The sequence below is a fragment of the Herpailurus yagouaroundi genome, unplaced genomic scaffold, assembly GCF_014898765.1.
Source record: "Herpailurus yagouaroundi ecotype Mexico unplaced genomic scaffold, PumYag 77, whole genome shotgun sequence".
Lineage (NCBI taxonomy): Eukaryota > Metazoa > Chordata > Mammalia > Carnivora > Felidae > Herpailurus > Herpailurus yagouaroundi.
The window spans coordinates 2269571-2294564 of NW_024412388.1; the positions used below are offsets into that span (position 1 = coordinate 2269571).

Consider the following 24994-nt stretch of genomic DNA (forward strand, 5'->3'; position numbering starts at 1 on the left):
GGGGAGGGGCAGAGAGAGAGGGAGACACAGAATCGGAAACAGGCTCCAGGCTCTGAGCCATCAGCCCAGAGCCCGACACGGGGCTCGAACTCACGGACCGCGAGATCGTGACCTGGCTGAAGTCGGACGCTTAACCGACTGCGCCACCCAGGCGCCCCGAACCCCCACTTCTTATCATGAATTCTGAAGTCCAGCCGAACTGAAAGTTCTATGTCTCTGCTCTGAATTCCTCAAATCCCTCAATCATCTTTTTAAAAAAACTTTTTATGTTTCTGAGAGACAGAGAGACAAGAGACTGTGTGTGTGCACGTGCGAATGGGGTGGGACAGAGAGACAGACAGACAGAGAGAGAGAGAGAGGCAGGGAGACAGAAGCTCCGAAGCAGGCTCTGCACTGCACAAGCTGCATGAGCCATGAGATCATGACCTGAACCGAAGTCAGACGCTCAACCGCCTGAGCCACCCAGGCGCCCCTAAATCCCTCAATCACCTTCAAGGGCAGGGCCCACGACTTCCTGTTCCACCTTGGAACTGTAGGTGTCTACGAGGTACCTTCAGCTGAATGTGATCATGTGGACACTACCTTTGAAGCACTTGCTGTGCGCCAAGGACTGTCCTCAGCCCTAGACACACACTTACACCTTCGTCACACTGACATAGGTTTGTGGTCACGCCAACCTCAGGGATAAGGAAGCCGAGACACGGACAGGCTGTTGCTCAAAGTTACACAGGTAGTAAGCTGTGTGGGCAGAATCTGTGTTTAGCCGCTCGGGTTCCGGAGTCTCTGCCCTTGAGCAGTCCTCTCTGCTAAGGTGCTAAGACTTAAACGTGAGACTTCCAGAGTCCTAACGAAGGAGGTGTCCATTTACTACACTGTCTCAGTAAGCCCCAGACAGAGTGCGGGCCTTCAGGACCCAGGTAGGAGGAACGCCTGCGCGCTGTGAGGACAACACTACCCCACTGTTTGGAAATGATTCCTTTCTGTCCACCTTCTTCCACGGCCCTTCCACCCTGCACCCTTTGTGGGACCCTTTGTGGGAACCTTCAAGGGCTGCGTGATACCTGGAGTGTTACTACAGGACGCTATTATCAGCCTCTGTGAACCTCACCACTGATATTTTGGGGAAAATCAAAGCTCCCCGAAATACTCGGCTCCCGGCAAGTAGGACCGCGGCAGCAGCAGCAACGGCTCTCACCTCGGCCTTGCGGCACACGCTAGCGTCTGCGTGGACGAAGGCAGCTCAGCGGTAGCCTCACCAAGTCTATCAAAACGCAACTTTCTGAGATGTTCTCAGGATCGTTGACCTCCATGAATCAAAGCGAAACAATTCAGCAACTTCCGAACGTTTGGCTACAAGATTAGGAGACAAACCTTGTTTCCATTGTTCTTTTGCGGAAACCTAACTGTTAGGCGGGTGAAGAACGGTTGGCCAGGTAATCTTAAAGGCCGCAAGTGCCGCCGAGCGCACGTCGGAAACCGAAGATGGGTGGGGAGGCGGGGGTGGGGAGCCGCACCGAACCCGCACGGCGGCACGACCGCATTCCTCACTCACTCGGGTCCCCGTCAGCCGTGCGGCCCGAACACGGAGGTCGCGACGTGCAGAAAGTACCCGACGCTAAATGCGACGCCGACTGGAGGCAACCGCAGGCCGGACCCTGGGCTGCGGCGGGCGGAGCGCGGGCAGCGCCCACCCGGGCCCGGGCACCCCGCTCCGTACGCGCTCCCGGGCCCGGCCCCCTGCCCCTGCCCCTTCCCCCAAGCCCCTCGGCCTCCGCCCTCCGGCCCCCGGCCGCGCCCACACCGCCAGGCCCCGCGCGGTGTCGTCGGGACTCCCGGTACCTGTCAGAACGGAAGGCCCGCCCGGACCTCGGCGCCCTCACGGCTCCCAGGGCCCTCCGCCGCCCCTCGGCAGCGGCTTCCGGAGCTCAGGCGGCGCCTCCTCCACCGCCCCGGGCCGGCCCGCACCCCCGAGCCGCAGCGGCGGTGGCCGCCGAGGAGCAGCCCCGGCCGCCTGCGCCCAGCGCCAGGGCCGCGGCCGCCGCTCTCATGACAACCAGACGGGCCGGGCTGGGCCGCGCCTGCGCACAAAGCGGCGTCTCCCCGCCTCCACTTCTCCGGGCCTTCTGGGTAATGGAGTCTCGGGGAGGACGGCGCCTGCGCACAGGCGGGGCTGCCGCTCCACTTCGCAGGCCTTCTGGGTGATGAAGTCCCCGGAGGACGGCGTCTGCGCGCAAGGCGGGGCTGCACCTCTGCTTCCCCGGGCCTTCTGGGTAATGGAGTTTCCGGGGGGACAGCGCGCGGCCCGGGTCTCGGTCGCAGAGCCCACCGAGCTCCGCACCCCCGCCGCTCAGCTGATCTCTGGGTCCTGGGCGAACAACAGCCTGAGTGGCCGGCCAAGCAGGTGCCGCCGGCGGGGCCGGAGGTCCTGAGGATGTTTACGGTGTTCCGGAAGCCCAAGACGTTCAAGCTGCGGGCTCTGCACAGGACGAAGAAGTTTGGGGTGGCGGGGAGGAGCTACCAGGAGGTGCTGCGGAAGGGGTGCTTCCACTTCCAGGTGCCCGGGGCCGGGGTTCGGGTGCCTTCACTTGCAGGTGCCCGGGGCCGGGGTTCGGGTGCCTTCACTTGCGGGTGCCCGGGGCCGGGGTTCGGGTACCTTCACTTGCACGTGCCCCGGGCCGGGGTCCATGGGACCTGGCGCCTCCTCAGACTTCTTCCTGTAGTCACTCAGCCCTTCAGCGGGAGTTTCTGGAGGGTTCTGGCGCGACACCTCCCTCTTCTGACCGTGAAGATTACGGCAGCTCTGGCCTGAGATTCTGGGACTCCCTGTTCTAGTGCATATCTGCTAACTTGCTGTGTGCTCCAGGGCACAGTCAGTGGGCCTCTCTGGGCCTCAGTTTCCCCTTCCATGAAATGAAGGAGTTGTGTTCACAGACCAGCACTGTTGTCACAGGGATTGCAGTCCTCATTCTCACTGGAGTCTCACTGTATTTGTTGTCTTGACCTGGACCTGGAACAGCGCGGGTTGTGGGGGTGTGTGTGTGTGTGTGTGTGTGTGTGTGTGCGCGCGCGCGTGGGGGGGCGGGACCGTCAGGAGTTGCCCTGAACGCTCATAAAGCTGACAAGCGTGGAGGGACAGTGTTAGGAAACCAGAGGACCGTGTGCCGTTCACACTTCGTCAGCCAGAGGCAATGAGTCATTTTCAGGAAGACGTTCGCTTTAATCATCGCTCAGGAAAACGGAGTGTGCTGAGCGGGCGTGTCCTGATACCAGTCGGGTGATGTGTCCTCATTGGTGGGGGTGTGTTTATGGGCTTAGTGGAAGCAGTCAGGCATCATTTTCTGAAACAGGCTCCGATTTTAAGTGCCTTTAAGGAGCCCGTTTCGAAAGGATCTGTGTGGCGAATCCTGTGGAGTCGACACCGCTAGGTATATATTTTTATGTGACTTGTCATATTTTCGAACGACGTGTAACCCCGGCACGATTCTTTAAAACACAGTTTTTTTCTGATTGTGAGGACCGCAGGTGGAAGGGCCTCAGGTTAATGCTCCCAGGCGGCCCGCCCAAGACCCGAGACGTTAGCTTCCTGCCCTACCCTCCCTCTCCGCAGCTCCCCATCACCGGCTCCCGCCTGTGCCTCTACGAAGACGGCACCGAGCTCACCGGAGACTACTTCTCGAGTGTCCCCGACAACTCGGAACTCGTGCTTCTCACCTCAGGCCAGACCTGGCAAGGCTGTAAGTGGTGGGGACGTGGGAGAGTGGCGGGGAAGCCGGCCCGGCTTTGGAGGTGCTGAGGGCCTGCTGTGGGGGACCAGCCAGGGAAACGGAGAATCTTCTCGCTCTGAGCTCCCCAGGGGGGAGCCCCGAGTCGGGAGCCTGGTTGTCCAGTTGGGTGTTTTAGGTGTCTTTTCTAAGTTATGTGAATTTTATGTTCGTTCTGGGTGTCCTAGTAACTCCAGAGGGCAGAAGGGAGGGATCTGGGGGTTGGGACCTGCACAGGTTTGTGGGTAAGGCAGAGCCAGAGAGAGACGCCATCCTGTGTCGTCGGGCCGTGCGAAGGGAGCGGTGGTGGCTCAGGTTGTGCTCTGTCTGCTCTGTTGGTGTTTGCTGATGTGCTGTCACGTTGGGGGCCCATCAGAGGCATCGCTTCCAGGCGTGATTCTTTAGGGGCATCCGGATTTAAGAACCAGCTCGATGACAAGTTGCACATTGGAGCTGTAGGCCAGGGGCAGAGCGAGTGTGCGTTCCTGGCTCTTGTGCAAAGTGGCTTACATTTCAGGAGATGCTTCTGGTCCTCCGGGAAGTGGGAGCCCTGAAGACAGAGATATCTGCCTCTTTGGCCGAAGGGACAGAAAGGGGCCCTAGTGTGGTGTACGTGTGGCTTTGCCCTGCGGTTGGGACTCCGCTGTTAGCAGTCACATCTAGTGTCTGCTCCAAGGTTGCAAGCGCTCTATCTCTTTGGGGCCTTGTCCTTCTAGAGGAGGCAGCCAGAAAGCAGAGTCACTGTGATGCCTCCTGGGATGGCCCCTTGCAGGAGGTGGGGACTGGGCAGGACAGGGCTGAGAGCCTGCCTGGCTTTTCCTTTTCTTTCCCATTTCGTGGTAGCGAAGTGAACAGACTAAGAAACACGGACTTGTTCAAGTGTGTGAATCGTGAGAGATTGGGATCGCATCTCAGTATTTTTTTTAAGTTTATTTATTTATTTTGAGAGAGAGAGAGAAAGTAAGAGCACAAGTAGGGGATGCAGGGAGCAGGGAAGTGTGAGAATCCCAAGCAAGTTCCACACTGCCAGTGCAGAGCCCGACGTGAGGCTCGAACCCGTGAACCGTGAGATCATGACCTGAGCCATAATCAAGAGTTGGATACTTCACCGACTGAACCCCCCAGGGCGCCCCACATTGTTGTCATCGTTTTTAAAGAAACGGGCTGTTTTCCAGAGTGGGAACACCTGTCCACCCGTCCTCGCCCAGAAGGCGTGTCTTTGTCTGTTTGTATTTTGTCCATTTTCTAATTGGAGTTTTAACTGTTGAGTTTCGGGTTTTTCTCAGAATACGTACTGGATATGAGTCTTGGTAGACGCGTGGCTTCTAGGGATTTCCTCCTGCTCCGTAGCTTGTCTTTACATCCCCAGAACAGGCTCTTTCACAGAACAAGTTTTCCGTTTCGATGAAGCCCACATTGCCCGTGCTTTCCTTTTGTGCTCATGCTCTGCACGTGAAGACTGGAAACTTGTCACCAAGCCCTGGGCCCGGAAGCGTTTCCCTCCTGCCTTTCTCGTCAGTGGATATGATCATGTGACTCTTTTTCTTTAGCCCACGAAGGGTGGGTTTATACTGGTTGATTTTCGAGCACTGAACAGCCTCTTGTCCCTGGAACGACCCGCTGGGCCGTGGGAGCATCATCGTTCTTTCTGTGGGTTGCCGCTTCTGTTGGCCAAGGTGTCACGAAGGGTCGCGGTAGACCGTGGTTCCACTGGGTTCTAAGCGCTGGCTGGGCTGCAGTCAGGTGGGTGTGGGATGCTCCAGGAGGGAGGTCCGGAAGGAGGCCTAGAGACGCGGGAGGTTTCGTTTGGGGAAGAGACGGGCAGCGACCCACCGGCTGTGGTGCCTCCACATCCAGCCCCTCCCCACGCTGAGGGGTGGGCAGCCAGGCCCAGGGGAAGGGCTAGCTGGCATCCGGGCAAGCCCGGGGCCCCGGACGCCCCTGAGGTCTGGCAGGTCCAGAAGCGTGGTGATGCTGGGCGTGCGGAGACCCCTTCCTCACCGCAGCGCTCAAAGGACCGCCGGCTTTTCTGTCTGTGACTCTTCTGGTGGCAGATGTGAGTGACATCCATCACTTCCTCCACGCGTTCCACAAGCCGCAGGCGGGGCTCATCCAGGCTGCCCGGCAGCTGCTCTCCGGGGAGCAGGCCCCGCTGCGGCAGAAGCTGCTGGCCGACCTCCTGCACACCGTCAGCGAGAACACCGAGGCTGAGACCAGGGCCGAGGACCCGCCGTGGTTCGAAGGTACTCCGGGGCCCGGAGCAGGGGTGGGGCTTGCTGGGAGCTGGCCACGCAGGGGACACCAGGTCCCACCGCAGTCCCTGGGCGGGGGGCCTGCCTGGCTTCTGTGTGCTAGAGGCCCCGGGACTGGCCTCCCTACTCCTCTGTCAGTTGTGGGAAAGCGTACGTGACGTAACGTGTTCCGTCTGAATCATTCTAAGCGTACGGTCTAGGGTCGAGCACATTCTCTGTGGCGTGCAGCCACCACCAGCATCCGTCTCCAGAACCTTCTCACGTTCCTCAACGGCAGCCGTCCCTATGTCCCCTCCCAGCCCCCACCCTCCACCCGGTCTGGATCTGACTCCCCTCGGGGCCTCCTCCGGGGGATCACACAGGACTCGGCCCTGAGCCTGGCCTGCTCCACGAGACACAGTGCCCTCGGGTGCACGCGTGCTGCAGGATCTCCCTCCTTCAGGCTGGATCTCGTTCTGTGGTGTGGCCGGACCGCGTTTTGCTTGTCTGTCACCCGGCCGTGGACACTTCGGCGTGTCCACCTCGGGGCGCGGCCTTCAGGCCCGCCGGAGCCGCCCTTGGACTGCAGGAGAGGGGGTTCGGGTGCCTGGAGCCGAAGCCCCTCTGTGGTGTCTAGATGCCCACGATGCAGGTGGGCCAGAGAACCCTCTCCAGGCAGAGGGCAGGAGCCCACGAACGGGACACGATCAGCCCGTTTCTCAGACGAGGCGGGTGGCACTTGCAGCCTGCCGCCCGGGAGAGGATGGCCATGGACTCCAGGGGGGTCTCGTCTTCTCTTGCTCCTGGCAGGTCTGGAGTCTCGATTCAAGAATAAGTCTGGCTACCTGAGGTACAGCTGCGAGAGCCGTATCCGGAGCTACCTGAGAGAGGTGTGTGTGCGGTGGCGGGCACGGGGGCGAGGCGAGGCGTGGAGACGGTGCCCGGAGCTACGCGCCTCTGCAGGCGGACGGCCCCGCCGGGGCCCAGCTCGCGGTGTCCCTGGGGTGCAGCTAGCGGCCGGCTCCCCGCACTCTGCCCTGAGCTGGCCCGAGCTGGCGCCCTGTGGCACCTGGGGCCTTGGCCCCCTTTCTTTTTGCGCTGGAGTCTCAGTGTGGGTTTTGAATAGAACTGACCTGTGAACATCATCACCCGTCAGGTGGTTGGATTTTGACGTGAACTTGTCTTCATCCAGCACTGGCTGTGACAGACGCCCACGTGGGTGGGTCCTGGCCTCTTTCCCCACGAGGACACTTCTGTCTCCAGGCTGTGGCCCTGGGCGGGGGGCCTGACCTCCGAGAACTGGGAAGGGCTGAGCTGCGTCTGCTTTTGGGGTGCTCCGAGCCGTTGTGGGTGTGAGCTCTGACTCCACGGGCCCAGGAAGGAGATGACATCCTTCCTCCCCCCTGGGAGATCCGAGAAGCGAACACGGAGATTTAAAGCTTCGGTGCTCCCACTGGACGTGGCTGTCCGTCCCCAGAGAAATCTGTGCCCAATGTGGCCTCTGTCCTGCTGCCCCCTCAGCGAAGAAGCAGAGCCCACGGACAGATTGGCGGCACGGAGGGCAGAGCTGGAGCGGTATCCCGTCCCGCTCAGAGGAAAATTTGGTCCCGTGGCACTCGCCTTTTGCCGTGAGGGTGGGGGTCTGTGCAGCTGCCTTCCGACCTCGTACGATGGGACAGAGGTGGGGTGCGTTCCCCAGGCGCTGACCTCTGTAAGGATGAAACATGTAAGAGGTCAGCTCCTCAGAGTGGACGGGAGTCCAGGCCAAGATCCCGTGACCCCTGCGCCGGGCCCTCCACGCAGGGGTGAGATTGGGTGCTCCCTGCAGAGGCGTGTTGGGGGGGGGGCTGCCCCTGTGCTCGTGTGCTTGGAAGGCAGTCCCGAGGCCGTCTTGCCCCCTGACTTTGCGGATGTGCTTCCTGCCCCGCTCCCTCCCCCTCTCCCTCCATGCCTGCCCGCGTTTCTTGGACCGTAGATCGCAGGGTCTATGGTGCAGGACGATGCACGGCCCGTGCTCCACTGAGAAGGAAAGCTCAGGACCGCGGTGTGGAGGCCCCTGTGGTCTGGCCCGGCTCTCCCACCTTCTCTGTCCTTCCACCTCCGCTCCACCTGGCCACCCTTGCCTGCCCCCTGCTGCTGCCGAGAGCGTGCTTCCTGCCCTGGCCGCCCCGGCCTGTCTCTCAGGCTGTGACCCCCTCGGCACCACACAGACCCTGCCGGGGTCTGTGCCCTGTTAATGTGTCTGCTGTCCTGTTGCTCGCGCTCGACCAGGAGCCCCGTGGGGAGGAGGGGGGTCTTTCTCTGCCTCCCCCTGGGTGCTCAGCATTTGGCTGCATTGTTGTGAGCCTCCCTCCAGCTTGAGTGGGCAGCGTGGGTGGCGGGTGGGTGACGTTCCTCGCCTGCCTGCCTCTTCTCCAGTTTCTTCCCACGTGGCAGCGGCGAGCGCCAGGGAGACGGGGCCAGGACTCCCGGAGCTTGAGTCTGTTACGTGGCCGACCCTGACCCCGGCTGCACGTCACAGGCCCAGAGAAGCTGGCTGGGCTTGGCCGGCCAGGGACCGTGTGAACTCAGCGCGCTGGGACCCCAGGCGGCAGGGTCCCCGAGGGCCGTGGCACCGAGTGGACTCGGAGTCCCCCGACCGCGCCAGCCTTCAGCGATGTCCCTTGGCGTCTTCAAGGTGAGCGCTTCTGCCTCCACGGTGGGCGCGGAGGCTCAGGAGGAGTACGTCCGGATTGTTGGCCTCATGTGCCGGAAGCTCAGGGCGGAGCAGTACCACAGCAGCTACTTCGACAGAGGAGCCGAGGCGGACAGCCGGCTCTGCACACCCGAAGGCTGGTTCTCCTGCCAGGTGAGCCGGGGGCCGGGGCCGGGGCGGCCCTCCGGGCATCAGCTCAGCTCGTGGTTCTCTGGCTTCAGTGGCCCTGGAACCCCCGGACGGTGCCGGGAAAGACCCCCCACCACCCGGCCCCCAGCTGCTCCTCACAGGTCTTCTGCCCACTTCCCGGGCGGTGCTGCTGCCGCGGGCCGAGGCCCTCCTTCGAGAAACACCGGTGGCAGGGAATAAGTACGCGGGGCACTGGGGACGGAGGGCACCACTTGGCCCCCTCGGGAGGAGGGTGGTGGGCAGAGGAGAGGACGGTTTCAGAGCTTCTGAAACGTGGTGTGTCCCCGGGCAGCCATCTAGGTGACGGCTCAGATTTCAGGACTGGTGGCCAGATGTGACCCTTCGGGCATTAGTGTGGCCTGACTCCACTCCCTGGCGGGTGTGGTGGCAGCAGCTGGGAGCAGTGTCCTGGGCCTCCTCCTGGACACTCGGATAAATGACAGAGATACCGCTTCCCGACAAGTGCTACCACCTCTGGGGAACAGGGTCACAGTCTGGAGGCTTGGGGCCGGCGACCTTTGCAAGGACGGGCAGGGGCTGTTTCACTGCCCATGCTTCCTTCCCGGCCTCCTGGACCCCATGCATTTCCAGTAAAATGCTCTGTCCCCACGGGTGGCTTTTCTAGTGCCACTGAGGGTACGGAGCAGGCCCTGGAGGCGGGTGTGGGACCCAGCAGGCGCTCGGTTGGGAATCCGGCATTCCTATCAAGTATCCTACTGGGGCTAACAAGGGAAAGGGGGCGCCGTTCCAAAGACAGGGCTCCTGATTGCCCCAAGCAGCGCACCATTTACCAGGACTAAGTCCCCTACCGGGGGCTCGTCAGTCAGCTCCTCCCGCTTGCCTGAGACCCGGGGTAAGGCCCTCCGAGGACCTGAGCTTGCTCTCTGTTGCCTAGGGTCCCTTTGACGTGGACAGCTGTGCATCCAAACACTCCATCAACCCCTACGGTAACAGGGAGAGCCGGATCCTCTTTAGTACGTGGAACCTGGACCACATGTGAGTACGGGTTCCGCAGAGGTCAGGAGTGCTTGTTGTTGAGAACTGAGCTCACAGACCCACGGGGCACCTGCGGGGGCCTGTCCCTGCCGTGGCGTCCGTGGCCTGCCTGCCGGCTGCCTCGTGTTTCATGTGCCGAGCTTGTGGGTTGTGGACCCAAAGGTGTCCTGGGTGTGCGTGGGGATGGGTGCAGGTGCCCACTCCTAACCTGCCTGATTAGGTGCCCTCCACGGTGGGGGCCTCCGACAGGAGCTGGTCCAGGTCCTTGTCCACGTGCGTGCGACCTGGTACGTGGCCCCTCGGTCACGTCCGGCTCCACCTGTGGGGCCCAGTGGGTGGCTCTCACCGCATCGCACTCTGGGGGTGTCCTGCCCCAACCAAGCAGGAGGTGCTCAGAGCAGGGGCTCTGGGTGGTTACTGTGCGCGGGGCATTTCCTGCTTTCACTGGGGTGCGTGGAGGCCGGCAGCAGTGTTCTTCCACGTGGACGAGCTCTTTCTCAAAAAGGCGCACAAGTAAAATTGTGTTATCTTCACAGACTCTTTTCTGGAACATAATGATGTCCTTGTCTCTGCTTTGTGAAGACAGAGGTCTTCCAGTGCCCTTCAAGTGGCTCTATCACTTTGGGGACAGGTGGCTTTGCACATATGTAGGACATGACAGGGACAGCTGAGGCTCACTTTCCACCCCTCCTGGATGCACCCCTGTCCTCGCAGGGGAACCGCTCTGCTGCCATTTGCGAGCGTCCCTGTGATGCCTATTTATATAGACCTTTACCCTGTAGGTATGATTTGAAAATGGACGTAAGTGGTATCACATGTGGTGACTCTACACCGGGCTTTTCCGTCCTATGTCGTGCTCGCGGGGATGCGTTTGTGGGTTTTGTGCACTCATTTCACCAGGTGCGGAGTGCCTCGCTCTTTCAAGACAGTATCGTTTGAATATCCATTTCCATCCCGGTAGGCGCTTCTGGCCGTCCACCTTCCGCTATTACAGAGCCCCCTGGGTTGAGCGCGCACGTGGGACCGACCTGCATGGCCATGTGGGTGTGGCCCGTGGACTGGCAGCGTCCTCAGCATGTGGGGACTGGTCAGGAATGCAGATTCTCGGGCTCCGCGCACCGTTACCCGGGTGCTGGGGATTGGGGTGCACGTTCAGGCGAGGAGGCTGTCCTGGTGCCTGAGCTGAGGAGCTGCGCTCCCCTCTAGGCAGGGTGCTGGGTCTCACCCCTTCGATGTGCACGGAGCACCTAGAGACGATTGCCGGGTTCTCCAGGTCATCTGTCGGCTACTTTCCGTGCCCCGTTGGGGCGTGGGGACATTGATCTGGGGGCGGTCCCAGCACTCAAGGGGCGGAGCAGGCCAGCCTGGAGCAGAGTGCAGACGAAGCAGCAGAGGCTGGAGCAGGGTTGTCTGACACCCTGGTTTCAGGTGCATTTTCTCTGTCTCAATACAGTACTTCTGTTTTCCGGCAAATCGGCCTGCTTCTCTGCACACGTCTGACTTCCGGTTTTCTGTGCTATTTCAGGCTCGTTTCTCCCAGGAGGGTCCTGTGGGCACTAAATGTTCTTTGGTCTTGGAAAATGTCCCTCTGGCCTCTACTCCTGCGTGGTCATTTAGCGATACTGAATTCTGGGCGGTGGGTGTCCCACCTTCAGAACTTTGAAGACGTGCTCACACTCTCCCAGCGTCTGCTTGCGAGAATCTGCCCACAGCCTGTTCTCTGCCGTTTCTGCGGACATTTCAGATTTCCCCTTTCTCTTTGAACATGGCGTGTGTGTGGGTTTAGATCCTTAAATTCTGACCAGGGCTTGTCTTTGTTCCGAAGACAAGTTTCTCTTTAGTTTTGGAAAACACCTAAGTATTTTTTAGTTACCCCTTCTCGGCTTCTCTCTGTCCGGCTTTTTTGGAGCTCCCGCTGGCCGCACGTTGGACCTTCTCGTCCTGTCTCCCTTGTGCTGTGGGGGTGGTGTCGGGGAGCCCTCCGAGGCCTCTCAGCGGTCTGTTTCAGAGTGCTCTAGCCCAGGTCCTCCGCTGGGGTCCTCGACCTTTGCGGTGTGCTCCTTGTGACATCTGTGCGTCTGGATTCAGAGTCCACCCTCGGTGGGGATTGTGTTTTCTGTGCACTGGCTTGTCCTGTCCCCACAGGGTGGTTTTGCATTTGTTTCTGCCGGACACTCACGGAAAGCCAGGGCTTCCCATGGCTCTGAAACAGTGGAGTATTAATTTCTGGCTTGGGTCCCGTCCCCTGTGGCAGGTGCAGTCGGACTGTGGGTCTGTGTGAACGGTGAGCCGAGGGTCCTGGGTTTCCTGGTGACTGTGGAAATGGTCACGCTGTTGGTGTGCCCGAATCATGCCTCCTGGGGCCTCTACCTTGTGTGTCGTCCTCACCCCTCCCGCTGCTGACTAAGGCTCGGCCATGTGGCTCCAGCACACAGGACGCCAGCAGACACCTGATACGTGCTTGCGCGCTGGGGCTCCTTCTCTTTGAGCGCTGGCGTCAGTGGGGAGAGCCCTGGCCTGGCCTCCTTGAGGGTGAAGGGCGCCATGGGGAGCAAGGCCGCCCCCAGCCAGCCCTCTAGCGTCGCGCAGCCACAGGAGCGGTCGGGGTCAGCGGGCGCCCCCCTCTTCTGGGCCTGGGCAGGCAGCAGTAGGTAGAGGGTAGGGTGGCTTCCCCTCCCTCCCGGAGCCCCGGGCGCCCCTGCCGCTTCCCTTCCGCTTTAATGGCTGGACTGGGGTCTCGGTCCCACCTCCCTGGCCCTCCCCTTGGGCCTCTGTATGGACCAGAGCCCCAGTGGGCTGCAGGAGGGTGGCTCGCCCCTGCGGATCAAGTGTGGACTTGAGTTCCTGGCAGTGGGGAGCCCTCACCTGCTCAGCTTTGTACCTCTTTTCCCTTTTCTTCAGTGTTTCTCCGTGTTGTAGGGACAGGTGGGCCCAGCATGCTGCAGTGGCCCTCCTGGCCTTGTTTCTATTCCTCGTGTTATAAGCTCAGTTCGCAAGCTTTACCTGTCAGTACGCGGGCTTTGAATGGTGTGTAAGCAGAACAGGTTTACACAAAGCAGTATCGCGATTGTCTCCAGTGGACACACACACAAGCACAAGGTCGTGGTTGGGAAGACAGACGTCAGGCCCTTAAGACTCTCCCCAGGGAGGACAGGGGCTCAGCTTTACTTCTGCGGTTCAGCTGGGGAGGTGCTCCTGTGTCACCACGGAGACGGGTGTCAGTGGGGATGGGTGGCATAGGGCTCCACCCCCTTTCCCTGTGTACTTCTCAGTACTTACAAACACGCACCGCCAGCCCTCCTCCGTGAGACATTCGAGCTGCTGGCCCTGGGGCCGCATGCGGTGAGGACCGTCCCCCCAGTGCTGCCCCTGCTGACAGCCGCGGCCAGAGGAGGGGTCACTGCCCCGCTGCTCCTCGGGCGTGTTTCCAAGTGTGGCTCCTTTTGATACCTGAACCTCTGGCCACGTGTCCTCCTGTACGCCCCCAAACGTCAGCTCACGTTTGGGCCACAATGACCGGATGCAGCCCTCCAACGTGTCCCCGTGCTGCCATAGCAGGCTACTCGGTAGGGGCCGTGGGACGCCGGCAGCAACCGTGACCCTGTCTTGCCTTGCCCTGCAGAATAGAAAAGAGGCGCACTGTCATCCCCACGCTGGAGGCCGCCATTGCGGAGCGGGCCGGCAGGGAGGTGTCCTGGGAGTACTTCTACAGCCTGCTCTTCACTGCACACAACCTGAAGCTGGTCCACATCGCCTGCCATAAGAAAACCAGCCATGGGCTCAGCTGTGACCCACGCAGGATCTACAGACCCCAGACGAAGCCGAAGAGACGGCAGCCGGCCCGCAAGTGCCAGTGATGGGCCAAGTGTGGCACCTCCTCCCCCGGCGGGCACGTCCTCCCGTTGGGCACTGTTACTACACTTTTGCCGCTGCAGCGGTTTCTGGAAAAACTTCAGAGCCCTCCTACAAGTTCTGACCTCGCTACACTTCCGAATCTGTGTTCGCACCTCCGACGGCCCGAGTGCCAGCGGACAGGCTAGCCGTGCCCTGGGGCGCGCGGTCGGCTCAGGAGCCCTTCCGTCCCTGCTGGGCTGCCCCCGCAGAGACGCAGCGTCAGGCCCGACGTGGCCGCGCTGGTCCGAGGCGCGGGCATTCTGTGTCAGCTCTCTGCTGGGTCTCTGCTCCCGGGCGGATGTGAGGCTATACCTGCTGGACTTTTCCGGATGCTCCAAAGAGTGGCAACCCATTCAGGGTGAAATGTTTGTAAAGAACGCGCAGGGACACGCGCTGCTGTATGGTTTATGATGGCAGAAAGCGGGAAACCCTCTGAATGCCTGTCCACAGGTGAGTCCTGCTTGTGGTATTGTGCTGAACCGCGGCAAACCGTTGGCTTTGTGGCTCAGAAGCTGTCAGAGGCCATTAATTTCTGGGTTCGTCTTCCACGTGGACATAAGGCACAGCCACGTGGCAGCTCTGTGTGTTTCATACGGAAAAGGGAAGCTGTCGAGTGCACAAAGCATCCAGTGGCTTGACCATGCAGAGGACGATCTGTTGGTTTTATAAAAGCCCGTGAGTGTATGCCACACGCACGTACAAGACAGTCAGGAAACACACCGTCAGGACAGCAGTAGTCCTGGGGGACAGGGTGGGTGGGTGGGGGGGTACCGGATTTTAAAGAGCCAATTTTCTAAATCATGTATTTTATAATACTTGAAGTTTTTGAAATGATCACTTATTTCATGATCCTTTAAACATTCATTTTTAAAAATCACACAGATTTTAATATTTGAATTTTTACATTTATTGTATAATCATAAAAAGCAATAAAGATTTTTCAGAAAAAGACTTATCAAAAAAGTTTGCACTCACTGGGAATGATGAAAATGAGGATAGAAATAGGGGTTAGTGATTTTTTTTTCAAAGGTTTTAATTTATTTCTGAGAGAATGAGCAAGCAAGCGTGAGCAGGGGAGAGGCAGAGAGAGAGTGAAAGGCACACAGAGAATCCCAGGCAGGCTCTGTGCTGTCAGCACAGAGCCCGATTGAAGGCCTGCACTCACGAGCTGTGAGATGGTGACCTGAGCCAAAACCCTTATTCCATTTTCGGAAATCGAGATCTCAGAGCGAGTCGATCCTGTGTGGAACCGTACGAGTGCCACCTCAGCACGTGGTGTTTACCAGGCTGGACGGGGAAGCCCGGACCGTGGGGGAGTCGGGGCCCGTGGGAAGTGCGCCCTGCTGTCCCGGTGGACCCTCCTTCTCCAGCCCAGCAGCAGCGCGACCTCTTTGCAAAACGGGGTCACGGGCTGTCCTTTTTCAACAAAAGAAGGGAGTTAAAACGTAGCGGCTGGGAGTGTTGAGTCTGGTGATCTGTGGGTGCAGGAATGCTGGGTGGTCCAGGCAGGAGGTCCCTCGTACCGGCAGGCCCGTCACTTGCTGTGGGCCGGCTCTTTGGTCAGCAAGGCTGCAGAGGGAGGACCTCCAGACCCAGGGCCTGCAGGAGGGAGGGAGGCGGCCAGCAGTCAGCCTCTGATGGCAGCTGAGGGGCAGAGGGAGCTGGCTGGAGAGCGAGGGCAGGGAGGCCCAGGGAGGGAGTCGGCGTGCAGAGCTGGGGGGCGGGGGAGGGACGAGGTGAAGGGTCCGCAGTGGAGGCCCTTGGACCAGTGTGAGCAAGGCACAAGGGCTCTGGTGAGGCGAGGCCTGGAAAGGGGGCATTTCAACCCCAAACACTCTAGGAAGCCCTTGAAGCAATTTAGGAAGGGGCCCCGAGTGCCCATTGCCAGGACAGGCCGGTCTCCAGCCTGCCTGAGGCTCCAGGAACACCCCGCCCTGGGGGGTGTCTGTCACCAGCCAGTGACCTGGGCTGGGCTGGGGTCCAAGTCCGAGGTCCTCGGGTAGGCGTTCCAAGCTCATGTGACCCCAACAAGACCCTGGGCGGCCCCAGGTCTCCTCCACGAGCTCGAGGCCTCTGCACTTTGCCCCAAGCGTCCTTCCTGCGATGAACGGGGACTGGGAGTATATCCTTTCCTGAGTCCTAGCAGTTGTGGGGATCCTCCAGCCTGAGGCCCGTGGGAGGTCCCTGTGCAGCGGGCGTTTAAGACCGCGTGGAACGCCTCTGCTGCTCAGCCAACCACTTGGGCAGCACTTCGTGAAGACCAGTAAGTAGAGATGCTTCGTAAAAATTCACACTGTCACAGGGCTTGCTAGGTCATAAGTAATTCTAACGTGTATTTCGCTATGCCTTCTGAAACTTTATTTTGTCCCCAGGGCTTAGTCTGCATTCCTTTTGTACTGCTAAGGTCATTCCCAACGGGCCTCAGCCCAACGCTTGGTCCTGCAGCACGTGAGCACAGCACGGTTTCCCCAGCTCCATGCTGTCTGTGCCGTCTCTGCAGGGGACACCTGCTTGCTTCCTGCAGCACCCCTCACCTGGGAGTAACCGTCTCTGGCCCGCTCGCCACCCCAGGAGGCCACGCAGTGGGAGCAGGGGTGGGGCCCCCAGGCGCACGCTCGGTTTCATTCTGCATTTTGGTGGGAACGTGATAGCCAGGCTCTTCTGCAGGTCAGGCCGATGCTTCTCCCAGAGGCCGGTACGTAGGCCAGAGACTCCTGGCATCTGACGCAGTCGTTCACCACTAACTCAGGTGCTGTGATCACTAGTTAATTCTGCAGTAACCCCAACTAGTTAGTTGTTTTTCCTGGCTGCCGCCAAAATGCCTTTATAAGCAACAATTTCAAGTTATTAAGTAGTTTGTTGATCAATAAACCACAAAATTATCCAGAGTCGGTGGTCACAGCTGCTAATGGTCACATTGGGCAGTGTCTCGGGTGGGTGTTGGAGGGGCTCGAAAAGCTTATAGGGCAACTCAGCGACCTACCTGCCCCGAATGATCTTTCACGTGAGATCCTTCCGTGCCTCACAGGACATTGTAATACGGTTAAATGTAGCTGCTGTCAGGACTGAGCTCCTGTTACTGGAGCGCCCCGCCCCTGCTTATCGGCAGGGGGTTCCTTCCAAGACCCCCAGTGGAAGCCTGAAGCAGAGGTGGTCCCGAACCGGCTACGTGCCAAGTTCTCTCCTGTACGCGCACCTGTGATAAAGTTGAACCTCGCGTCGGGCACAGGAAGGAACCAACAGTAAAGCAGAGCGGTCATGACAACGTGCCGTCCCGCCCTCATGACAAATGCCCGTGTGCTGGGATGAAGGAGGTTGATGATGCGGGCAGGTGACACGGAGTTGGGCTACTTCCAACCTTCTGACCTTGCGTCACAGGGAGGACATTTGCTTCCGGCCCCGCGGACGAGGGGGACGACCGCAGCTGAAGAACAGCCTCTGATGCTCCTCAAGAAAATCCCAGTCTTCCTGAATCGCAGGCAGCCTCCCTCGGTCAGTCGTGGGGATCCCTCGTGGGTGTTCCTCACCTGCCCACCCGCTCTGTAACCACACCGCACGGGGCGAGGACTGTGCTGAGCGCCGCTGTCTCAGGAAGCCCTCAGTCTACACGGAGGGGCCCTCTCCCTTCAAGGGCGCAGCCTCAGCTCTCAACTCTCGGGCCTCACCTCTGCCCACAACCCAGGGAGCAGGTACGAAGGCTGACCCAGCCTTAACAAATACAGGTGGGAAAGGATTCGTTTTCCCCACTCGACTCTCAAATATTGTAGACAAGCATGGAGTTTTAGGAACATGAGACTCTTTAAAAATACTTCCAAAATATATTTTATTTCTTAGTCGTACGTGTTTTGCAAAATTCCCAAGGTAAACATTAGCTTCATGTACAGAAATAGAAGGAGAGTTCTTTAAGAACTGGCACTGACTCAATCATGAGAATGATCAAATTTTGATAATGGAAAATAAACGCATGTGTTATCAAAACTAAAGAGCTTAAGTGAGCAGTTTTCTTTAGAAAGATCTCCCAGCCCCCTCAGGGGACTCAAGCCATCGTCCGCACACACGGATATCAGAAACCGCACGATCTCGGAGAACGTTCTGGGTCACACGTGTCCATGCTGCAGGTATCTGGCGTTCTGCACTAGGGCGTTCGTGGGTCAGCTTCAACATGTGGTGAAGGACACGTTTTCTTGGGAGATAAGGTCGTGTGAATCCCAGAACTGGCTCAACTGTCAGACTACTACTGACTGTCAAATTCGTGTTTTATTCTCTACACTTCTACACCATCATCATCCTCTTCATCGTCTTTGGCTCTGAAATGCATCTTCCTGAATTCTCGTCTGCTCATTGAAGGACAAGACGAAGACGCCGGGGGAAGGTCCTTGGGGGAAGGAAACACTCCCTCAGCCACCGCCGGCCCACCGCACCTGTCGGCTCTTGGGCGAGGACTCGTCCCCCACCGGCTGACGTGGGGGACGCAAGGGTTAAACGGAAGAGGACGCCCCACAAGTGTGGGCAGTCGCTCCCCACCCGCGACCGTGCGGGGAGGCCCAGAGTCACCTGCCAGGCCCCCTGCCCCCACCCCGAGGGCCGAGCGGGAAGGAGGCCTCCCAGAAGCAGCTGTGCCCTGGCAACCACCTGCCGCTGAGGATGGGGAAGGGGCGCGCCCACTTAGTGACTGGTCTGTCTGCTCGTGGGGACCGGAGCCTGTCCCCGAGGCAGTGCCACGTGCAGGGAGAGCAGAGAGCCGGCCAAGCGCGCGCCCCGCGCGGGGGCAGCCACGGAGGCGCCAGTCTTACCTGCATGAGCTCCACGTTCCCGAAGAACCGGCCCACCGGCATCGGCTGGTTGCTGTCCTCGTCCAGAAAGACGCTGTCATCTGTCTGCAGTGCCGCCCCGCCCCGTGCGGTGCGGCTGCCGTGGGGGTCCTCTCCCGTGAGGGGCCCGTGTGCCGGCGGGGACGGGCCGTCTTCAGTCTCTGCGGGGCGAGTGGGCCCGAGGGGGCCGAGGGGGCCGCCCGTGGCCGCCGGCTCTGTCGGGGCACCAGCTCCCCTTCCTGGAGGCGCCGTGGGGTCTTCGGCAAACCCCAGAGGGTCACTGTCACAGGGGCGCTCGGGTGGTATCTTGGGCAGAGCAGCACTATCGCTCTTGGGGACTCGTTTCTGTAATTCTGATTTCACAAGATGACCTTTGTCATACTTGAACTTCTTGGAAGTTCGCCTGTCGGCGGCTTTGTGTGATGAGGAAGTCTGTGGAGAGAAAAGTGTGTGAGAGAACCAGACTCGTGTAGGATGGTGAGGCGGACGGCGAGTCAGGAGGCCTCCGTCCCGGGGGCGAGCCCTCCTCACACCTTAAGCAAGAGACGTCGTTGCCACTTGCACGATGGGGTCACGTCACTGTCTCCCTCGGAGGGACACGATGTAAACTGGCGGCTGGGGAACAATCTAGACACACAGCCACCGGGGCCTTCTACTTCCTGAGGGACCTTCGGAAGCACAAACCACCATATTGTAGTTACAGCGCGGGACTCCGGGTCGCACACACCTCTGCTCGGACGGAAGCCGTTCTGTGACCCCGATCAGGTGCACAGCCAGGATTTACTAAATGGACTGCAGTCTTTAAAGCAGCGTAGGCCACTGAAACTCTACGCTAGTTGTTGGCGTAAAACCCAAGTCCCAACCAGACCCCGGAGCGCGGCCCGAGGCAGGTCGAGCTTACAGCAACTTCGTGGGCTAGGATCGCTCGGCACAGACAGAGGCAAAGCTCTCTCCCGAAGCGGTCAGGGCTAAAGAAGCGTGGCGCCATGGCAGCCGACACCATGCAAAAGGCGGCAAGGAATGACCAGCAAAGGTGCACGGTGGGTCGGAGTCTGAGACACCCCTGCCCGTGGACGGGCGAACGCTCCAAAAGCACGGCCCTGGGCTGGAGAGCGCACCTTCCTCTGAAAGCGGTTACGCGGTTCTCTCCTCTGGGACAGAAGCGCCACGACACTTTTCTAACACGACCCATCTCAGGGTGAACATTTCGCATACAAATGGCCACACCGGTCGAGATCCGGCAGCTCTGTGTTACCGAGACTCACCTGACATACCGTCCTGGCAGACGTGGCGATGCTGGCTTCCCGAGCAGAGGCCAACCTGGCTGAGCGACGGCGGGCTCTCAGGCGCACCGAAGACCGCACCTCACCTGTGAGCTAGACCAGGACCCAAGGCGTCAGAAAACGCTCTTGTGAGATGCGAGCCCGGACACAGCGACTTCCTAACCGAAGAAAACCCTGTTGAGTCCTTCCCACCCCCCTCCTCACCTTTCTGGAAAGTCCCCTGTGGCCTTGTGCAAATTCAAACGAAACTGTCTTGGATTGAAGATGCAGACCTACTCTTTCCAACGGCCTCAGAAGCTTGGGGACAGGCTGTCCCCGTCACCTTATACCTCCATTTGTAGGTTAACAGATACTAAACTAGCTGCAAACGTTTAGAAGCAGTCTCCTCAGAAGGTTCTTGAACTTTTACATGGTATGAGTTCCTGATAAAAGGTAATATGAAAAAACAAAAAGGCATCCCCACCCCCATCGCTCCCTCCCTCAAATTACAGGTGGAAACAGTCCCAGTTCTACCGGTTTAAAGCAGTTGACTTTGGACTAATCTTAACACGGTCTGCCGCCAGTTTACTCTGAATGCAAGAGTCTTCTAATGCAAGAAAAGAATTAATGAAAAAGTAAAACTTATAACCCACGGTACGTCTGGCAAAATGGAAGAGTTAGCATTGGCTCACCCCTGTTCACTAAACTACAGATTTATCTGAATTCCACGCTTTTTCTCTTTTTAAATAAATATTTATTTTTGAGAGCGGTGTGCACACACGGAGGAGAGGCAGAGGGAAGACAGAAAATCCCAAGCAGACTCTGAGCCATCAGCACAGAACCGGATGTGGGGCTTGAACTCACAAACCGTGAGGTCATGACCTGAGCTGAAATCAAGAGTTGTTCACTTAACCGACTGAGCCACGCAGGCATCCCTCACCATTTTTCCACTAATTCCTTATTCTGTTCTGGAATGGATACCAAGTGCACGTGGTGAGCAAGGGTGGGCCGGCATGCAGGTGGAAGGGCAGGGGCTGGGGGCCGAGGGGCCGGGGGAAGGAAGAGGAAACCAATCAAAACGGAGACCGCTAGTTTAGAAATCTGTAATGGCGTCCCACCCATCCCCATCTGCAGCCCTGGAGGTCTCCAGAGGCCCCCGGAGGTGGCGGCTCACCCAGGCCGTGAGATACTGGATGGTCCCATACGGCATTCAGGATGGAAGGAAAAGGAAAGGCCGTGGCCTGTGCGCACAGCGGGGACACGGCGCTCCAGGCCAGGTGAAGGGCCTGCCGGGTGGGTGCAGCAGGGTCTGGGCTCACAGCCACTTGTGGGGGAGTCTGCAGCGGTTCCAGCACGCCCGTCCTCCCTGCCCTGCCCAGATGACCCCCGAAGTCCTCCTACCTCCCAGGAGGGAACGGCCGCCTTAGTCCCAGGCCACCAACTGTCCTCTCTTCCCCTACGAGTCCTGCCCCCGACACTCCCCCTTGTGACTGTGCTCGGTGCTGGTTGAGAGACACGACTGGCCTTGAGGATGGCTGCCGCTATCACCGAGTGCTGATGTAGCTAGCACGTGCTGTGCTTGGGGCCTGAACAGCCTCCTCTTAAGAGGATGGCGGCTCCGGTGAGGGGCCTGTGTGAGGTTGCACAGGGATGCGTGGCCTCAAAGTCCTCCTCACCCTGCTTCATCACGCGCGGCTCTCCCCGACATGAGCTCCAGGAGCCGCCCGCTCCCCAGGGACGGAACCGGGGAGCAGTCCTGGCTCGTGCCGCCGAAGCGCTCAGGCCCTTCTGCGCAGCTGCGTGCTTCCCGATGCCTTCCAGCTTCACCTCTGAGGCGGGGGGCTCCAGGCTCCCCAGGCGGGCTCCTTAACCTTCACTTCTGGGCCCCCTGCAGAGGCTCTCTTGGCGGGTACAGGCCATCGCTCAGGAGCTGCCGTCACATCCGGCATGGCATCGTGCTGGCTTCGGGTTCGTCGTGGGTGGAGCCACCCCCCAGGCGCCAGCTCCCACACGGGATCTGGCAGTTTCTTCTGCCTTGGACGGCTGCTTTGCTTCCCGTCGTCAGTCTTCTGCCTTCCAAGCGAGTGGTTAAAAACTGTGATGTCACAGGCAACACTGTGGTTTCCCAAAAGGGCAGGACAAGACTGACTTCCAACGGGTCAGCACAAGGAACCCCGCTGACCCCCACAGAACTGGCAAGAATGAAAACCATTTAAGACTTCTGGAAATGGTCCTATGGCATGCAAAGGGTAAAAGAATGTTATTCAAGACCACCCACAAAATTCAGTGGTGTATGGACTCCAGACTGCCACCAGACCGCCACCACCAGGACGCTGGGCTCCCAGGCGCGAGGCGGGTCCCACCACCCTTGCCCCTGCTGGGAGGAGGTGGGTCCAGGCCAGGAGAGGCAAGCCTTCCTCCAAGAGCTCAGGGGCAGAGGTGTCACACCAGTGAAGGCACTGTCATTTCGCCCGGGGAGGGACAGACGTAAAACAGAGTTCCTAATCAGAATTCTTAATCTGTTCCCTACAGAACTGACTTCTTTTGCAAGGAGTGTGGATAAAGCTCGTGCGTAAAGGGGCTCTCCAGAACACTAGAGGTTGTGGAGAAAGGCAGTTAGAAAGAGACATCAAGATAAACTTTAGGTCAGATAGTCTGCAGGTGACAACCAGGGAATAATGCAGCTGGAAGAGCCCTCCTGGGGTCAGCACAAACATCCAACCAATCTGACCCCAGAAACTAGGCCTTCAAAGAAGCCACAGCTAGACTGGATTATCGGCAGAGCAATGTATGCCCCAGGCTATTGCTGAAAACAATTGAGCAATCAACAGGCATTTACCGGGAGCTTAACAGCTGGGTGTGGTCAGGGGAGGAGAGGAAGAGCGCCACCCCAGGGAGAATGCGGGCTGCCCGGCAGGCAGGGGCACGTCCCAGCTGCCCAGGTGAGAGGGGAAAAGACTCCCATAGAAGAAATCTACCCAGTCACCAAATAAAAAGCCTATAAAAAATAGTCCGTGGGGGTGGGGGTGGGGGTGGGAGACAGGTACCCAGAACTGCTGCACTATCTGCTATGTCCAGGTTCAACAAGAAAAGATGGCGCGTGCGAGAGGAAGGCAGATGTCTACAGCGGAACAAGAGCTGGCGATGTTCCAAGAACCTGTGATGGTGCCTGGGGTGGAGTTTACCAGAAAAAGCCTTCCAAGTGGCCATGATGAACATGTGCAAAGGCTAAAAGGAACCACAGTTAAGGAATAAAAAATTTGACAATGTTGCATCCAATACAGAATGATGACGATAAAAAGAAATTATGAAAAGGAACCAAAAGGAAATTCTGTAGTGAAAAAGTACAAGAACTGAAATAAACACTTCACTGGAGGGAACTGGCAGAAGAAATAATAAGCAAACCCAAGGTCATGCAAGTCAAACGAGAAAAAAGAATGAAGAAAAATGAAGAGTCTTCAAGAAACAAGGGACTCAATCAAGGGCACCAACATATGTGTAATGGGAGTGCCAGGAAGGGGAGGGAAGGAGAGAAAAGATACACAGAGAAATAATGGCTGAAACTTCCCAGTTATTGAAAAAAAAAAAACAAAAAAAACAAAAAAAAAAACCAACCACCTTCACACACAGGAATGTCCAGGAACTAAACTCCCAATAAGAGAAATGGAAAGAGCTGTGTAAACAGACGGCGCCGCTTAAAGGCTGAAAGCCTAAGACCAGAGAACTCTTGAAAGTGGCCGAGGAAACACTCACCAGGGGAGCCCGATAAACAAACACACCGCTAACTGAGCAGGGGCAATGGATATAGTCAAACATAGTCAAAGTTCTTCAAGAAGAAATGTGCCAACCAAGAACCCTGTATCTAGCAAAGCGATCAAAGCAAAAGAGACACTTCCGGATAAGCGGAGAGAATGCTGCCCGTGTTTCTTGCCAGAGGTACCGGGGGGAGCTCTGCAGGCTGACAGCAAGTGGCCCCGGACGGGAATTCAAGTTCACAGAAAGAGGGCGCCCTTTTTGTCGATGCTTACCGACAGCGTACAAGCACGGGTGCCTCCTTTCTTGGTGATTTATAAGCGGTTGTAGAAATAACATTATACAACGTAGACAGGAATGTGCTTTGGGGTGCCTGGGTGGCTCAGTCGGTTAAGCGTCCGACTTCAGCACAGGTCATGATCTCACACTCCGTGAGTTCGAGCCCCGCGTCGGCCTCTGTGCTGACAGCTCGGAGCCCGCTTCAGATTCTGTGTCTCCCTCTCTCTCTGCCCCTCCCCTGCTCACGCTCTGTCTTTCTCTGTCTCAAAAAGAAATAAAAACATTAAAAAAAAAAGGAATGTGACTTATTTGCCAGTTACAGCACAAAGGACGTGGGTGGGGGCAGGGCTGTTGGGGCAAGGAGAGGACCACACATGGAGAAACGATCAGAACAGGTCGTTGGGTTTCTAACGCTAATAGATATAACAGGTTATCCCGACATACCAAGAAAGTGGGTGAAGGGAATAAAGGTACATTTTTAGGTCTCACGACAAATCTGGAGCTTGTAGAGGCCGCTTTTAGGCAAACAGGCTGGAGCAACCGGGTGCAGAAAGGGCGCCGGCGCCCACCTGTCTGAAAACAGACCCACGAGGCGACTCCGCCCCCGGAAATATCCATAGGCCCCAACTGGCCAATGGGCTACTTACAACCGGCACAGGTCCCGAAAAGGGAGAATCCCATTGGTGGTCACACCTCCGCTTCTTCCCGCTTTCCCGCAGCCCCGCCCACTGCCTCCCAGCAGCCCCTCCTGCACTGCGCCCTTCCAGCTCCTGGGTTCGGCCTCAGGTGAATTTTCACGCCCCGAGCCACTGGCTTCCACGCCACTGCCGCCCCACACGTGGGGGCCCCTGACCGATCAGTCACCCCATTTACACACCACAAAGCCGATTCCACTAAGTTACAATGCATACGGTGAAACCTAGAGCAACTGCTAGAAAGAAAACACAAATGCCCACCAGAAAACATTCATTTTCATCCATCTACACAAGGAACAAAGAGAACAGACGTGCATAAAGAAAACAAAAGTAAAGTGGCATGCGCGCATCCAACCAGACCAGTAGCTTTAAATGTGGGCCAAAAGATTCCATCAAAAGAGAGGCCAGGCTGGTAAGGCAGCGGGGGG

General features: G+C 58.4%; 3 protein-coding genes across 7 annotated transcripts in view; 1 reads left to right on the plus strand and 2 right to left on the minus strand.

Annotated features, from left to right (window-relative positions):
• CEP104 (centrosomal protein 104) overlaps positions 1-2058 on the minus strand; it is a 41229-nt gene extending 39171 nt beyond the window's left edge. For 2 of the 3 annotated variants that reach the window (XM_040459406.1, XM_040459416.1), the window contains exons 1-2: positions 1840-2058; positions 1196-1350 (exon numbers count right to left, since the gene is read on the minus strand). The gene's annotated coding sequence lies outside the window, so the exon portion shown is untranslated. The remainder of the gene's footprint in view (positions 1-1195; positions 1351-1839) is intronic. The other variant, XM_040459423.1, reaches the window with a different exon arrangement.
• A 172-nt stretch (positions 2059-2230) lies between these two features.
• Positions 2231-14452, plus strand: DFFB (DNA fragmentation factor subunit beta). 2 transcript variants are annotated; one of them, XM_040459433.1, is made up of 7 exons: positions 2231-2554; positions 3608-3734; positions 5816-6004; positions 6803-6882; positions 8670-8840; positions 9772-9872; positions 13495-14452. In XM_040459433.1, the coding sequence occupies exons 1-7, from the start codon at positions 2432-2434 to the stop codon at positions 13727-13729; spliced, it is 1026 nt and encodes a 341-aa protein (XP_040315367.1). In that variant the 5' UTR covers positions 2231-2431; the 3' UTR covers positions 13730-14452. The 2 variants fall into 2 exon arrangements, with proteins under 2 accessions (XP_040315367.1, XP_040315374.1); XM_040459440.1 differs by lacking the exon at positions 2231-2554 and adding an exon at positions 3075-3425 and having other exon boundaries at positions 3515-3734.
• A 3120-nt stretch (positions 14453-17572) lies between these two features.
• The window catches only part of CUNH1orf174 (chromosome unknown C1orf174 homolog), an 8377-nt gene continuing 955 nt past the window's right edge, over positions 17573-24994 (minus strand). The window contains exons 2-5 of one of the 2 annotated variants that reach the window (XM_040459455.1): positions 19843-19953; positions 19111-19245; positions 18560-19009; positions 17573-18141 (exon numbers count right to left, since the gene is read on the minus strand). In XM_040459455.1, the coding sequence (XP_040315389.1) occupies positions 18031-18141; positions 18560-19009; positions 19111-19245; positions 19843-19953 (807 nt within the window). In that variant the 3' untranslated portion in view covers positions 17573-18030. The remainder of the gene's footprint in view (positions 18142-18559; positions 19010-19110; positions 19246-19842; positions 19954-24994) is intronic. The other variant, XM_040459462.1, reaches the window with a different exon arrangement.